This window comes from Mytilus edulis, chromosome 7 (assembly GCF_963676685.1).
Source record: "Mytilus edulis chromosome 7, xbMytEdul2.2, whole genome shotgun sequence".
Classification (NCBI taxonomy): domain Eukaryota; kingdom Metazoa; phylum Mollusca; class Bivalvia; order Mytilida; family Mytilidae; genus Mytilus; species Mytilus edulis.
Window position 1 is genome coordinate 12,771,215 of NC_092350.1, and position 18,309 is coordinate 12,789,523.

At 31.7% G+C, this 18,309-nt stretch overlaps 2 protein-coding genes and 2 long non-coding RNA genes across 6 annotated transcripts in view; 1 reads left to right on the plus strand and 3 right to left on the minus strand.

Moving 5' to 3' along the window:
• The window catches only part of LOC139530002 (receptor-type tyrosine-protein phosphatase alpha-like), a 517,312-nt gene that overhangs the window by 166,925 nt on the left and 332,078 nt on the right, over positions 1-18,309 (minus strand). The window lies entirely within an intron of this gene.
• On the minus strand, positions 5,283-8,351 carry LOC139482777 (uncharacterized). The gene is made up of 3 exons (XR_011654949.1): positions 8,162-8,351; positions 6,356-6,562; positions 5,283-5,398 (listed from the first exon to the last, which is right to left on the minus strand). It is a non-coding gene; the product is annotated as an uncharacterized lncRNA (long non-coding RNA).
• LOC139530005 (uncharacterized) overlaps positions 12,561-18,309 on the minus strand; it is a 41,464-nt gene continuing 35,715 nt past the window's right edge. For all 3 annotated transcript variants that reach the window (XM_071326025.1, XM_071326023.1, XM_071326024.1), the window contains 4 exons: positions 14,809-15,060; positions 14,298-14,428; positions 13,352-13,493; positions 12,561-12,674 (listed from right to left, as the gene is read on the minus strand). In XM_071326025.1, coding sequence (XP_071182126.1) covers positions 12,600-12,674; positions 13,352-13,493; positions 14,298-14,428; positions 14,809-15,060 — 600 coding nt within the window. In that variant the 3' untranslated portion in view covers positions 12,561-12,599. The remainder of the gene's footprint in view (positions 12,675-13,351; positions 13,494-14,297; positions 14,429-14,808; positions 15,061-18,309) is intronic.
• Positions 15,737-18,254, plus strand: LOC139530017 (uncharacterized). Its single transcript, XR_011665941.1, has 2 exons — positions 15,737-17,114; positions 17,560-18,254. It is a non-coding gene; the product is annotated as an uncharacterized lncRNA (long non-coding RNA).

Genomic DNA, 18,309 nt, shown 5'->3' on the forward strand with positions numbered 1-18,309 from the left:
CCGCCAAATTTGTTTCGTGCCTTGTTCTGTTGTTTCGCAAGGTGTCGTCTAGATTTTTTTTCATATAATATCAAACAGTTATTGCGCTTTTGAGACTGATCCTGTTTAGTGCAAGGCTTTTTAGTGTAAGAGTTATCCCCCAAACACTGTTTTCGTTGTGGATGGATCTCCTCCGTAACCATAAAAGAAAACGACACATTTTTTTTCCCAGATTGCTCGCTATATTCGCAGGATTGTTTGTCCAATTTTGACGGAAGTGAAACGAATACTCCATATGCGAGTTATATCCCCTAATACATTTGTAATAATTGATATGCATTTGTAACTGGTAACCCATAGAGACCTAGGGTATGTTGATTTGAATTCAGTCAGCTATAAAGGGCTCCTAAAATTTCTAATGCAAAACGATTCAAACGAAAAAACTAACAGCCTCATTTATGCACCAAAATATGAACGAAAAATAAATAAGATATACAAACAACAACTGAAAAACACACATGTTAGCTTTTATTTGTATTGTAAAAAAAAATGAACATTTTAAAATACATAGCCAGTATCACCTTTCTCCCTTGTGTTCCAATGGCAGCAGTCCTTTTGCGCCAATTACTGTTTTTAGGGGTATTATTTGCGCCAAATTTTGTTTTCCAAAATGTATCATTTGCGACAATAATCTAAAATCATTTGCGCCAATTTACCTGTACACATATCTATCATAAATATTAATGATTAATATTTATACCGATTTTTGGGTTAAAAAGTATCATATGATTTGACATATTTCACCATGAAGATGAGCATCTGGAGATAAATGACTTGAAATGCAGTAGACAGTAGTCAAATACGTTGATGACACAGTGCTTTACTCCAACTATCCGTATGGGCTGAAACTCTATCTACCGCAAGACGTACTAGTAATGGAGCCTAAGCATTCCACAGGGAATCATTATGAACTGTTTTATGTATTTCATCCCTCAATGTTTGTCGTTTTGGACAATGAAGTGAAGTTACACGCTACTACATACACTTAATTAGGAAGTATCCATGCAGCTGCAGTAAGAAGAAAGTATGTTTCAGAAAAGGAAACATTTGACGTGTAAACTGCCGGTTCCAAGTCCGAATAAAGGTGGAGGAAAGTCATTCTTATTCTAATTGGCGCAATCAAATGCTTTATTTTTGGTGCAAATGATACCATGTAATCTTAAAATAGGTGACGCAAAAGTAGCATTTTAGAAAAAAGTTGGGACGCAAAAGGACGCATTTTTGTCGCAAACGTATCTCTCCCGCTCCAATGATAGAAAAAAATATCATAAGAAAATAGATATTACCTAATTTAGCAATACATCCTTAGCCACATCACAGTGTATTTATTTATTATTGTTAAAAGTATGTTTATATTTTTTCGTCTGCTTATAATTACAATTATGTAAGCATAGCTATATGTACAAAAACAGCATGAAAACACATCTTTGTGGGCTCTAATGCAACGAAGTTACATAGGACAATTTACATTGACAGTTGACACTTATATTCTAATTTTTTTTAATTCAAAATTTGATTCATGTGATTAATATTCAGAAAAAAATAAAGCCTTTGAATAGAAATATGATTACAATGTCCGAAAAAATGCTTGATAATCCTTTGTTGTGATAACAGAGTACAACAATCTATATCTGGTCAACAAATGATAAAGCTGTTTGAGGTTATTTGAAAAAAAAGGTCATGCTGTTGGCAAAAATATATGATTTTCCGTTTTTGGTAGCCCCAAACAAGTAATTTTCATAAGATGTGTTGAAACATCACTTCAAGATCATTTGTCAATATCACTACACAAAAACAAAAATCCTTATTAATTTATGTATTTAAGGTAGCATAATACAAAGATTTTTTTACATCCAATCTCCAACTTTTAAAATGCTGTTACTTTCTTCAAACTGCATATAAATTAATAAAAGAGTTATGTATAGATAGATAAAAGATTAATCTTTTAAATAAATGCAATATTTTTGTTATGCAATCATTATGTAATCAATTGTTATGCAATAAATGTCAAAATCATGGTCAGTTCGCTTGAATGAATATAGCTCTTTCATCTCTATAGCTATACAAGAAATGTTAACTTTATCTGAATCAACACAGCAGAGCTACAAAAGAGTGTCTCCAATTATCGCTATCGTATTCCATCCCTACTACATAAAAGTAGTGATGTGTGAGTAGGTGTAACATTTGATCTATACATTCTATCCAAAATCTTAGACACACTTTTGTAGGTTTCGTTTACATAAGATTCATCAGTAACGCTCGGATCAAAAAAGTTCGAAAGCATAAATAAGTACAACTTGAGGGGCATTGAGCACCAAAAGTTCCAAAACGTTGTGCCAAATACGGCTAAAGTTATTTGCCTGGGATAAGAAAATCCTTTGTATTTAGAATAATTTATACTTTTGCAAACAGTAAATTTATAGAAATGACTATATAATAGATATACATGTTAACACCGAAGTGGTGACTAACTACAAATTAAAAACGAAGATACCATAAAAGTGCAGATAAACAATGACATGCATAAACCTGTTGTTAGAACAACATACTTAATATATAAACAGTATATTCGTTACCATACATAAAGATCTTTGCAGTTCATGTTTAACATACCTGTTATATAACTGTACAGTAGATCGTTATTGATACTTGTGAAATCTATTTATATCATTTTTTGAACTGTATCAAAGACTGCACTCACTGTCAAAAGTTGGCCTCTCAAAAGAAAAGAAGATAAGATAGGCAAAAAACCAACAGCATACACACAACAAAAGATATAGACAACTGACTCGGAACAAGCAAAACATATAATAATATGTTTTTTTATAGTTAACACTGTGACTGTATTTGTGCTTTACACTATAATAACCATTGATAACATTCTAAAATAAATCAGAAAATTTGCATGAAACGAAAAATCCGTACAAAATGAACTTCTGCGAAGTAAATTTAAATCAAATCAAATATTAAATTAAAAAAATATCTGTATTTTAAGTCGGCAAGATAAATAACAACACAACATTAAGTGGGCTTTTGAACCAGCAACATAAATAATAAATTATCGACATGAATAGTATATACAGTGTGTGTAGGCATAATAGAAAAACACAGAAAATTCAATAGCTTTACAAAATGTATATGCATACACAGATATCACATAAAAGCAGTAGTCAAGCATAAAAGCATGTATCATTAAGTTAATCAAGCAAATACTATACATTTGTATTAGCTTTAACTGTAAACACACTTAGATATGACGTCGATACGAGACAGCTAGAACATACAATCAGTCATTCAGTAGGACAACCGGATGTGCCTTGCCGGCCAAAATGTGATTCGGCGGCGCTCAGTAGTCCTACGCCGAAAATTGGACTATTTTGCATCGGCCGACGTCAACTGAAAAATGGCGCGCTTTTGTATTTTTTTTAATTCGTTTGCGGCCAAGTGCGGACGATTAATACTGTCGATTTTAAGCATATCTACATGAGAAAAATATATGAGTTTACATATTATTTTCATTTTTGATCATTGAAACATAAGGAAATCTTATTTTTTTACATCTGAACATAGAATGTCGGATTTTGATTTTCTGCACTATAGGATTAAATGGCTATATCAAAAATGGGAACAAAAACATACCTATCTTTCGATTTGCTAAAAATTTTTACAACCTATTCTCGCGAGTTTTTGGCATCGAAATTCGTAAAGAACAGAGGTGTCCAAGCCAGGGCAAAATGTTTTTTCCCATTTTAAAGTAGGGGTCTCAATCTTTTATAGGTTTTTCCTTGCATGGTCGGTAGATTTGAAAATTGGAAGAGTTTCTGTTTTTAAAGTAAATATTTATTCAAATATCATGATAAGGTGAATCATTAGGTATAAAACCACTTTAAATATAGCAGTTTGTGTCACTGAATTGTAAAATTATAGATTTTTTTTCGAAATTGAAGAAGGCGCCATTTTTGGCTATTTTTCCATTACGTCTATTGATATGCTAAAATTATGAGGTGTTTCTAAAAAATCTCCGACTCAATTTTTTAAAAACTTTCATATGCTAATCTTTGGTACAAAATGCATCCATTGCTACACATGCATTTATTTCTAAACATATTTTCACTTTTGCATACAGATGCAGAATATTCCTTTTCAGCTTGTCTTGTGTCATGTAACAGGGTCTTTTATACATGTGGCTCACTAACTGCTTTTTGTTCAAGTTAATCTTTTTAGACATTTGATATCTGGTGGAGAGTTGTCTTATTGGCATTGATCATACCCCAACTTTCTAATTTTCATATTACTGAAAGGTAACTGTATTTATTACCTTGAATTGAATAAATAACTACTTACAAAAAACAATTCCACATTTTAAAAAAAATAAATGAAATATAATTTCAAATGATACAATGTAGCTAGCCTTATGGAATATTTTGTATGTTGTGCATCTCTTTTCTCCTTTTAGTGACGGGGGCCTATTTTGTATGGTTGGCTGCTTCATATCTGGTGATGGGATATACATTTAGTTATGCAGTGTTGAATACTGGTCTCCACCCCCCTAATTGATAGGAATAAACAAAACAAAAATTCTTTCACTCAATCTCAACAACAAGGCAAAAGTGAAGTAAATCAATATAAGCATACTACTGGTTCTGCTCGTTTTCTGCTCTTTGGTTGGGTTGTTATCTCTTTGACACATTGCCCATCTATATTCTCAATTTTAAAGATTATTCAAGTATGTGATATGTGATAAATATCCAAAAATGAGCTTATTTGTGACACAATTTCTTAAAAAAGTACCAAAGCAAAATACAACATGTGAGTACCTGTCTAATTTACCAGGAAAAAAGTCAAATAATTCTGGAATGGCAAAACTTGAATGTGCCCAAAACTAAAAGCGAGCTTTTTTAAATTACACTCATGCAAAATAAAAGGGAAACACTTGAGGCCAGAGAGAAGATATAATATTCGGTTGTCAGAAGTATAAAATAAACGTTGAATCTTATTAATTATATAACATTGAAATTGCTTAAAACAAAATATTCATGAAAATAACTGAGTCAATAATCTGATTTTTTAATAAATATGAAGACATTTCACTTCTGCACTTTTTAATGTTGATGAGTCTCACATATTTCAAAAATCCTCTTGTTACTAAACTTTGGAGCCCATAGTCTATTAAACTTTCATTTATTAAATCCTGCATTAGTTCAACAAAAAAGTCTGCATATCATTACTTGAACCACCTCGGATACCATTCTGTACATGAATATATCTCTCATAACATTTTTCATATAAATTGCTGATTCCAGGTATCAAAATTTTTATCCTCCAGTAAAATTATTCCTCTGACAGGATGTGTTGTCTACTGAAAATGAAATATTTTGTTATTAAATTAAGTTTGTTAATTCAATCAAAAAGTAATGAAGAATGATAAGTATAATATATTGTATTTCATTGTTATTGCCATCTATGACCTCAATACAGTCGGCTCAAGTCATTCTCTTATCTAAAAAAAAAAAGGTCAGATTTATTAAAACGCTTTATTTGTATGGATATGATGCACATCATGCAAGAGTTAATTCCCTCTATTGTTTTTTTTTATTATAAATTAAATTTAAATTAGGTTTTAAATCCAAATGTAACTATCTTGACATTTATACAGCATATATAACAGAATAAAATCTTTAAAAGAATACCATTCGGCCTTAAAATCTGTGTATGATTCTTTGACCTATATCTCATTAATTATAATTTCCATCCTCAATTTATTCTATTGGCAACTTTTATATATAAAAAAGAATAATTTATAAAAAAGAAGATGTGGTATGATTGCCAATGAGACAACTATCCACAAAAGACCAAAATGACACAGACATTAACAACTATAGGTCACCGTACGGCCTTCAACAATGAGCAAAGCCCATACCGCATAGTCAGCTATAAAAGGCCCCGATAAGACAATGTAAAACAATTCAAACGAGAAAACTAACGGCCTTATTTATGTAAAAAAATTAAAGAAAAACAAATATGTAACACATGAACAAACGACAACCACTGAATATACAGGCTCCTGACTTGGGACAGGCACATACATAAATAATGTGGCAGGGTTAAACATGTTGGCGGGATCCCAATATATATATAATTAGTATATAATTATGTCTGACTGTTAAATGTAGATATTTTCAGTCTATTCCCTTATGAAAACAGTCTGCATACCATGTATATTATGTTTTTGTTTCATATTTGTGGGATTGAAATCATAGCACACTGTAAATAACTGACTGTTTTTACCCTAAACAGACACTTTTGGATTACTTACCCTTAATATATTCTAGTCCTATTGTTTTCTATTAAAATCATTTTGCTTTCAACATAACTGGACACTGGTGGTTGACATTCCATTTGATTACTGTTTTCTTGTTGTATGTATATCACACATACACATGTAGATGTACAAGTGTTTTTGTTGATATATAAAAGTCCTATGTATTGAATTTTTGATTCATAGTGAACATCTTTCTCTTTCCTGTAAATATAAAGCAAATGTACATACAATTACTAAATAAATTATATACTAAATTATTCAAAGCAAAATTAAACTTTGCATTGTTATTATCAACACATATTAAATACAAATTTGCCATATATATATGAATTACCAAGAAAATACATGTTTTTACTAAGTATTATAAATAATTATGCCTCCAGCATTTTGCTCAATACATAAAAGTTAAAGGCAACAATGGGCAAAGAAAATATTTCCAAGTCTTGAAAAAAAAAATTTCATGTATAATATAAAAAAGAAGATGTGGTATGATTGCAAATGAGACAACTATCCACAAAAGACCAAAATGACACAGACAATAACAACTATAGGTCACTGTACAGCCTTCAACAATGAGCAAAGCCCATACCGCATAGTCAGCTATAAAAGGCCTCGATAAGACAATGTAAAACAATTAAAACGAGAAAACTAACGGCCTTATTTATGTAAATAAATTAACGAAGAACAAATATGTAACACATAAACAAACGACAACCACTGAATTACAGGCTCCTGACTTGGGACAGGCACATACATAAATAATGTGGCGGGGTTAAACATGTTAGATAACAATGTTTAACATCGTAGCATGGAGCAGATTTGTGTGTTAATAATCCTTTCGTTAACATTTTTATATTCAATTATATTATAGTGTACATAAATATCATAACATGTACAATACAAGCTAAAATTATATACATTTTGGGGGCACTCACAACCCAGTTTTTCTCAATTAAAATCCTGGAACTACAACTGTCATGATGACTTTTGAGACCTTGTTGGAAAACATTTGGTTGATTATATAAGGACTGAAGCATGACTGGAGCCCACCCCCTTTTATGAAAAGTTCTGGTTTTGCCACTGAAATTTGTTAGTTTCTGGTCTGACATGTAAATGTATGTGTAAGCTTTCAAATAGGTGACGGGTGATTGGTTAATTACAACGGGGATGCTACATTTATCTGGTTTATTTCTTATATATGGGAAAGAAGAGTATGGATAGTGAACCCCTATTGTCAGAAACAAGTGCCTATAATCCCTTTCCCTTTGTATTGTATCAATTTGTGTTCATAAAAGATTTAATTTTTATAGATAAAATATTAAACTTTGGTGTTCATGTATTATATAAATGAAATCAGGGACATATAAAAGTTCAAAGTTCTTTATTTTCCAATTAAGGGCCCCTGGCGGGCAATAATGACAACAATACACAATACATTCTGATTCTTAACACATAAACATATAATGAGTTTTGTCTCTTGCTTGTTATAAGTGTCAAAAGTGTTGGCTGTTATGTTTTATTGTTGTTTTGTTTTGTATATGTTTTTTATGTGTTCATGTGTTTCAGCGATGATCCTTTTGTACTGGATTTTATGCTGAGTAAAATTAGTTAGATAGTTAGTTTATAAAGAGGATAAAATTAATTGTTCCCAGATACAATGGGAATTTATTTATATAAAACCAGGTATAAAGTAGCCAAGAGTTAAGTGAATATGTCTTACATTCTAATGATTTAGTACATGGACGTCTTTGACGTGCAGCAAAATTCATGGAGCACCCCCCCTTTTTTTAGAGCACTTACAGTCGGCATGAAACATGATCATCCACGCTTTCAAATTTTATTCGTTTTGGTCCGTATTTGCAGTTTCATGTTTACAATGTTCACAAAGTGAAAGCGTGAATTATTTCCAGGGAGATCGTGAAGAACACTTTTTAAATTTTGTCTGTCCAGTTTGAAAACGGATGCATCTGACGGTGGAACGGTAGTATTTGCATTCCAGAATTTAGGTTGCTTTTTTGTGTACCCTACATGTACTTAGGTAAATGTATCTAAACAGTGTGATTGGACAAAAAATACAGTATCAACTGAACATACTTTCCCAAAATGAGGGATGAATCAGGTGTAGAAAAATATGAAATAATTTTACATACAGTGGAAGATGAATTTTTGAGAATTTTTTTAAATTTTGTATTCACTGCACCGTAAAAGACCTAAAAGTACTAGTGGCCTTAGATTTTAAAAAATAGCAAAAAAAAGTAAACGGTGATGATACATATTCAAATTCATTTCTGAATAATAAAATGAAAGTACTTCAGTTATCTGTGAAAGTAGAATTGTTTGCAGTGTTAGAAAGTTGAAAATTATAAAAAGGCTATCATTATCCCTTATGGGCCAGGAAATACTACCGTGCCACCTGACAGGCAGTGGGTATAATATTTCCGGAGACAAGGGCGGATACCCCAGACCGAAATCCGAATGTAATAAAATAATTAAAGTGATAAATAGTGGATTCATTACATGAAAAGGAATTGATGAAAACTGGGATTTCAATATTCATGTTTCATATTATTTTATACTTTATTTTTGCCGTTTAAATCATTTCTTGGGATACGACTTCTTTGAAAATAATTACCTGCAATATCTGGAATAAAGCTTTATCTTTTATGTTGTGTGACACAAAGTTTAAGCATCCAAGAATGTCATAAATGCAACTTTCAACGAGGAATGCCAAATCCGACGTCAAATAATGGCCGCCATTACGTGTTGACAACGTCGTCTAGTGAACCGTATCACTGAGTGCCGAAATCCTTACTCAGTCGCTTCCGGTTGTCCTACTGTTGTTCAGTTAACAGAGTCTGTCCGTCTTTTGCTTAATACTGTGACAGTTTTGTGTATAACTAAATATTTTTACCTTTGTTGAAAGACGTGCATAGCATCAAATCATAAAAATACAAATTGTTTAGTCTCTGGGAAATCTTGTAAGATTTCCTTTGCTATTTTATTGCTAAACAGGTGTTCTCGGTTCAATTTGGGTACCCTCACGTTAAGTCTAAAGATGAGGCGGATGATGCCGTTATTGTTGTTTATTTATAGATCTAGACTTGTTACCTTATGGACTCATTATTCTCAATAACAAAAATATTTCTTTTCAAATTGTGCAGTTGATGAAATCAAATATCATTTTAGTGCAGTTGATTTTAAACTCGTGACTCTCAAAATTCCATAAACTGACAAAATATTTTTATTCCTCAAATATGGACTATAACACAGCCCTTCATCTCATTTACTCATTACTTTTATGTCAAGATGACTTACTTTTAGGACCCTCCTGACTAATTTAAGTCTCAGATATGGACTCTAACGCACAAATTTATCAATCCCTAATATATAATATGTACATCACCTGCATTTGTTTGCTATATATTCATACAAAAACACATTTTAAAAATTTTTGAGGGCATTTATGGTTGGATTTTGATCAACATGGCCTTAAAAGACGTAGAATTGTCTAAAGTATGTTTAGTTATTTGGTAATAGTTTTGTCTCCAGGTGTTTTTGTTGATGTGAACACACACAATACATTTTTGTAATTTAATTTGGTTGAACATATATCGAATTTCTGAATAATAAATAATATTTGTGTATATCTTGTGAAAAAATGAAAATGATAAAACAAAAAATATATATATCCAAACAAACAAATAAACCTGTGACAATTCTGCTTCTATTGGTACCAAATTGCTTAAAATCAAACCAAAAATGACTCCAAATGTTTTTGTTGAAAAAATGTAGTTTATATACAATATGTAGTGAAAAATCTCAAGTAACGAATACTTATGGCCCCACTCTGTAGGTCAAGATAACCTTATTTCAACCTGACGCCTTGATTTTTCAAGAAGCATCTACATGTATGGAAAAAATCTCATGATCTACTCCCATATATAGATGGACTTTAACTTTGTGACGGACAGATGAAACAGTTTATATCTCACCAATTTCGTTTGACAAAAGATAAAATTTAAAATATTAAACCGAACAAAATTTCAAATTATTCGTCTCAGTAAATGTTGAAAAATCCTCAACAAAATATTTTCATTTATATTCGGGTGTTGGTGAAATTTTAAAATATCAGAAACCAAATAAAAGATATGGATGTAGCCTTAGCTGTAATTGGCAAAACATTTAGTAATATTGGTCCTCAATGCTCTTCAACTTCGTACTTTATTTGGCCTTTTAAACTTTTTTGGATTCGAGCGTCACTGGTGAGTCTTTTGTAGACGAAACGCGAGTCTGGCGTATATACACAAATTTAGTCCTGGTATCTATGATGAGTTTATTTTGTATGATTCTTAACAATATATTTCACTTCTGCCGATGCGAGGGGGCACCAAGTTATGAGGAATATTGCTCATTTTTTTTGAATGCTTCATGGTGACTTGAAGATGAAAGACAACAATACAAACTTCAATTTTGGGTTTCATAAAAACAATGATGTGGTATGATTGCCAATGCACTTGAACAACTATCCACAAGGGACCAAATGACAGAACGAAAAACAAAATATGTAAGACATGAACAAACGACAACCACTGAATTATAGGCTCATGACTTGAGACAGGCACATACATACAAAATGTGGCGGGGTTAAACATTTTAGCGGGAACCCAACTCCCCCTACCATGTTTTGATATTAATATTGTAACATCTACATTTACTCAATATCCCTTCATAATTGCATTTGGTATACGCCATACTAAAAAACTGCTTACATCAACTAAAAATTAAGACAATATATAGCAAACTATTATCTTCGTAACAGCTGAGAAATCATTGACAAAATGTTTTCATTTATGTTGGGTTGCAGTAAAATTGAAAAGTTGTAACAAAAACCCAGTGGATATTTGAGAGACTTGAAAATCACTTTCCGTTACTGAAATTACAAATTCTTTTTTAGGCGACATTTGTAGGCTGGAATGCACAAACATGTCTACATATCAAATAAAGCTGCATTTGTTTAATTGATTTTGAATCGTCTTTGTCTTTGTGAAAAATCCGCGAAACATGTTACCTATCAAAACTCCCGAGATCGTTTGCGTTGAAAGTAAAGATTATCTTTATTATGAAATTTTTCTCAATGATGAAAACCGTAATTGCAATAATCAAAATAGAATATAACATATCTATTTTTTGAAAAAAATAAACACCAACAATAAATCCATTCTCATGTTCCGACGACGAGTTGTTGAAAGAACATGGTACCTTGTTTACATTTCTAAAAAAAACCAAGGTTTTGGAAGTTTCGCAAATATGAGTGACACATTATGTGCATAAAAACCAATGAACATTCATTGTTATTTTTTTTATTTTTTTTACATCCTGTACTTTTCTAAACAATTAATAAAAATGTATTGAATTCAGTTCCCCATAGAAATCTTTTAATTTTGCATATACAGAAAATAATATAGATCCACAGTAAAGCATGTAACAATCTCAAACCGATATCATATATTGGACCGGCTTAGTGCCATATTAATAAATCTGTACAATCAATATCAATGCTAACCTGTTGACAATTCACACCTATACTATTAAATAAAGACTTCATTTTGTGTGTCGCTTCTCTGTCTTCCACAATGAATTAATTATCATGCTTTTGTGTCCTATATATGTACCATGCATAGTTCTAAAATAATTTTAGGTATTTAGTGTTATTCTGCTGTTAACATGTCGAAATTTACTATTTTATTATTTATTTATGTATATTCCTCTGTCTTGAGTGTTTTTGTATTTATTTGTACTGTATTCCTGTCAGGTAATATTTTCATTTTAGCGGTATATTTAACATTTCCATAAGGCGCGAGGTTTTCTAGCCAAAAAAACAGGTTCAACCCATTTTTGCTTGAAATATCCCGTACCAAATCAGGAATATGGCAGTTAATATGGCAGTTGTTATCTTATAGTTCGTTTCTATGTATGCTGGATTGTATTTTTTTTTGTACTTCAGTGTATCTGTTGTTTTGTTGTTTTCCTCTCATAGTTGATGTGTTTCCCTTGGTTTTGGTTTGATAACCGAATTTGTTCTGTCGCAATCGATTTATGACTTTTGAAAAGCAGTTTACTGCTGTTGCGTTTATTTACACTTTAACATATTTAATTGAATGAACATAATTATTACATATCTGTATAATGATTTAAAAAAAAACATTTTGTATGACTCATTTGTAATGTAAAAGTTATTTTAATCAATACAGTCATATGTATTAACAGCTTCTAAATAGTTTCCGATCACTTTGTAACATAATTCATAGTCATCCTAAAAAAGAAAATAATAGATGAATATTATTGAACATTTAATAAAGTTTACTATTCTGATTAATTGATAGATGAATTATTTTCGCCAAATTTGCACGAAAAGGCTTTATCCCGTCGGCACACATATCTTCTTCTATTTTTATTTCTGTATTTAGTGGTATGGAAATAATTTGATACATTTAATATAGGGGTCATTGAAGGTTTCTTCTGACCCAGTATTGTCATAACATTAAAGCATCACTAACAACATTAGATTAACATGATATACCAAGATTCAATATAAGATTTAGAGAAAAGCGTGAGTATGATCTGTTGAGATAAAGACATGAAATTACAAAAAGGCCATTCGAATTCTTTTTACGTGTTTTACATACAGATGTATATAAATTAATTACTTCTTCAGATTTCCTATTGATAATTAAATTACAAGTACGAAAACTATACAATATGTTAGCAGTAAAATTAATGTATAGTATAGAAACCAGAATGTGTTATTTATTATTTTAGCTATGACGAGCTAACTTCAGTATCTATGAGATATTGTTCTATACTAATTTTTTTCAATTTGAAGGATAATCATTAAAACTTTATTTCATAGTTCTGTAAATGAAATTAATTATTGATAATTAACTCTAGGTTGTATATAAAGTAAAAATTTTACATTAATGCATAACTCACAACATTCTTGAAGAATCTTCTATCTTGTTTATACAAACTCATTGCGTTTTCCAGCACACTGAAGGGACTTTGATTTTTTATTGCAAACATAACATTCAAACAGACTGTCAGAACTCCACAAACCGATAGATCAGCCATCTTACTGTGGAAACAAAATGTAAAACACTATTAGAGAATGAAAACAGATCAAAGTTAAGCTTTACGTTAATATTCCTCAGTCCAAATAATCTGTTTTATTCAAGATTTTGTGAGTTCCAAGTCAGGCAGGTAATAATTGCTTTAACCTGTTTCCATTTGGGATGATTAGGAATGAGACAAAAATAAAACGTGGTCCTAATGACTCGGAGTTCAGAAACTCTACGGTAAATATACGGCATTAAACCATGAGCACTGTATTATAGGCACTTACACTCTACAATGTGAGAGACAATTCCGACGAAAAAACTAACATTTTGGCTAATGTCGTAATGATAAACATTGATAAACAAACACATATATATATTTTCCCTCCGGTTTATATAATCCGTTAACCTTATTTCAACTCTTACAAATTCAATTAATTGTCGAAATCCGGAATGGTGTACAAATTTTACCACCTCTTGTTTGTGGTTTACAATTTTTGCCGCAAAAATGTATGTTTTCTATTTCGTATAAAATGTTGTTCGATCTATCAGTTTAATGCGTTTTGTTCAATTATACTTTTTCCCTGTTTTGTCTTTTGGAAAATGTTGTTTGTACTGTATGTAGACCCTTCTACAACGACATTTGTTTTACATGAACACGTAATAAAATTGCGGTTTTTATCTAAAGCAATCGTAGGGTTGAATAGTTTGTAATACCAAGTAGAAACCGAAATATTTTTTTCGACCCTTTTTCGTATGCAACCGGATGATTTGGTAGTATTACACCTAAATGTTCTTAATACCACTGGGCCGATACCTCTTACCTATTCATTATCATAACTGGCGCCTCTCTCATTTTGCTTGCTTTATCCAGGATGTAACACATTGCTTGCACAGTAGGAACATCAGAAACATTCGTTTTATAGATTTTAACATTGCGTATCGTCTCTTTTGTCTACAATTTAAAACTATCATCTTAGTACGCAACTATGTTAGTATTCTTTTTCTTCTTATTAATTTTTACCTTTTTCACGAAAGGAAATAAAACATTTTACAAAAAATAACAAGGGCGATGATGCCACAATTTTTTCATACTCTAGCATTTGCGAAAAAAAATCAACCTTTTAGGAACCGTGTCTTACTTGTGATGATTTTCCGCAAAAAAAGGAACACTTAAAATAAATTATGTATCATCCTTGAATTAGTCCAATAGTAATTCAACATACATAATCTTCGGGATATGGTTTAACTAAGAATCAAAACATTTAAATAAATAATCCACATAATAATTCAACAAATGATATCTACAATAATTTATAATATAACACCAATTACCTTGTTCTGTAGATTGAATGTTAACATCATGATGATTTTGTGTGTCTTCTCGGCAGAACCTAAAGATATCTCAAAGTTATTCATTTTGAAAATATCGTCAAACGTGGGATAAAACTCTGAGACCTTTTCATTTTCCTTAACCAATAGAATGATATTTTCTATAGAATTATCATCAATTAAAGTCCAGAACTGTTCAGCCAAACTGTTTTGTGGTATTTCTAACAATACGGATACGTTGTTGTTATGGAGCACCTGTTGAAATGTAAAATATCAGCATCAACAGTACGAATAGGGCAGTGCTTGATCAGGCGTATTGGTTGAACATCATTACTCAGAGGAAAATTCAAACCGGAAGGTTCCTAATCAAATTGCAAAATTAAAAGTTTAAACACATTGATCAACCAAATGGGTAACAACTGTCATAGTCCTCACTTGGTACGGTACAGGCATTTTTTTATGTAAAAAATTGTGGTTTGAACCTGGTTTATAGCTAGCTTAACCTCTACCTTGTATGACAGTCGCATCAAATACCATTATATAAACAACATTGTATAAATACACAAAACAGACTTTGGTTACATCTTCTGACATCAGACTCGGATTTCTCTTGAACTGAATTTTAATGTGCGTATTGTTATGCGTTTACTTTACTACATTGGTTAGAGGTATAGGGGGAGGGTTGAGATCTCACAAACATGTTTAACCCCGCCGCATTTTTGCGCCTGTCCCAAGTCAGGAGCCTCTGGCCTTTGTTACTCTTGTATTATTTTAATTTTGTTTCTTGTGTACAATTTGGAAATTAGTATGGCGTTCATTATCACTGGACTAGTATATATTTGTTTAGGGGCCAGCTGAAGGACGCCTCCGGGTGCGGGAATTTCTCGCTACATTGAAGACTTGTTGGTGACCCTCTGCTGTTGTTTTTTTATTAAAGGCAGTGCTTTAAGGCCTGACTTTCAAGTCATGAGGTTCATCTTTCCTTACGCAAATCTTTGCTTGGGGTCATTTTGCAAGAAATAGATCTGGAAATGTTTAAATTTCTCCTCTACTTTTTGTGGTATGTATTGGTTTTTGTTCCTTTCATTTACATTGGGAAATAAAGAAACGATCAATGTGTATTGTTCGTTTTAAAAATCTGTTTATTAATGTGTCTTTTGCATTATAAGCAGTCAATCTGATTACAAACTATCATTATTCGAATTCCGTGTGGAAAGAGGTCCGTTCAATTTCGAGTACTATTTGCGATCTAAAGATATTTTAAAATCATTTCACTCGTTGATATAACATGATATTATAATTAAAAGTCGACTGACCGTGAATTATATTGCATAATATACAATTTAAAGTATTTCTGTACGTGAAGCCGTATGACGTTATAGTTATTTCGGTCTCAGTTATGTAAAATATGAAATTATCGTTCCTGAATAGGGTTCCACTAATTAAAGACAAGAAGCGTCAAAAAGTGATAAGAAGCGACAATAAAATTAAGATAGCGATAAGAAGCGACAATATAATTAATTTAGCGAGAAGAAGCGTCAAGAAGACTATATAGCGACTATACATAAATAAAAAAAATGTCATTGCAACAACTTATTCCCCATAGATATTAAAAAAACATGCATTATTTTTTTATTATAGGGGCGGTTTATAAAACATTTTTTATATTACTGTACATTGATAGATAAAAATATGTTTTTATTAAGAAGAAAGGGATTAGTTTTTATTAGATATTAAAAAAAATATATATTTTATGCACACGCTAAAAATTGGCCATCAAAACAAAAAAATTTCAATTTCCTTTTAAAGAATTTATTGAATCAAAACCATGCAATATCATTTCCTTTCTAACAGTGAAATTCTTCTTTTTCATAGGGACATATTTGATAGGTGTAGCTTCACCCTATCACATCAAATGAGAATAGCCTCGTGAGAGAATTACGATTCGCTTGTCCCTTGTTAGTTATTGTCGCTTCGTCACTAAATTAAACTTCTTGTCGCTGTTTGTCTCTAAAATTCTTCTTGTCTCTTATTAGTGAGACCAGTCAGTTCCGTCCTTAACTTCCGTTTTTGCACTGCAAAACAATCACACAATTAACAATGCCTAGTCCTTGTTGGTGTGTACCTGAGTGTCATTTAAGAGGAGGACTTGCATTTCTAAATGACTTAATAAGAAGGAAAAGTTGGATCAACGCCATGGTTCAAACGTAGATTGTCATGTGCGATGCAATCGTAGAACCCATATCAATCAGCTGTTGTTTGCAAGGCACATTTTACTGAAAACGACTACGTTCAGGAAACTATTCATGGTAAAACTTTATTTTCTTTAAGAAATATATACTGTTATTTATATAATCGCCATGCAAGTAAACCAAAGTCTGTTTGCAACCGCAATTATCGTTTTAGAATACAAGGGGGGGGGGGTGAATTCAAGACGTCATAACTTTTGGGATTACGATTCAATATCATCTGTTTGACATTTTTTGGTTAATACTACAATTGTATGGTTTTTCTACAAGAGATATATTATACTGATAATTATTTTAGCAGTAATTATGTAAATTTCGGTTGTAATGACAAGAATTCATGAGCTATGCCTCGGGCTTTCTTGAAAAATATCAATGACAATGTAAACAGGAACAAAACATTGACATGAATGATGCTCTCCACCTATGTTATAGTTATTTAGGTATGTGTGTTGCACAAGTCTTTCACAAGTTTCAAAAAAGCTAATGTTATAAAACTTTTTTTCAGGGCACATACCCACTTTATAGAGACTTGTCTACTGCCATGCATTCCCATCCTATTTTCATGCACCATTTGTAAGCGAGAGACTGAATGGTTTACAAAATTAAAAATCAGGACGGTGTCCCGTTAAACCAAAAGAACTAAACTGGATGAATATTGTAGGAGAAATCTAGAGGAAAGTTTTGATTTGTGAAATTGGTTTTCCTGAACAGATGTACATTCATCCTGCAGGAAAGATTTATAACTGTCCACCACCAACTGACGAGCTAATGTTGAGCTTCACAGATGGAATTACTCAAACACCATAAATGCCTATGTTTTCAGCACATATTTCACAAATCATGACACAGCTGTGCATTTTTATGCCCCACCTACGATAATAGGGGGGCATTATGTTTTCTGGTCTGTGCGTCCGTTCGTCCGTCCGTCTGTCCCTCTTCAGGTTAAAGTTTTTTGTCAAGGTAGTTTTTGATGAAGTTGAAGTCCAATCGACTTCAAACTTGGTACACATGTTCCCTATGATATGATCTTTTTAATTTTAATGCCAAATTAGAGTTTTTACCCCAATGTCACGGTCCACTGAACATGGAAAATGATAGTGCGAGTGGGGCATTCGTGTACTGGGGACACATTCTTGTTTATACCTGTTAAGAGTCGAAAACTAAATATTATTTTTATATAAATAAACATATATTGTGTCATTTTAGAACTTATATTTTTCCAAAGGATGCATGAATGAAAGTAGTGAAATTCATT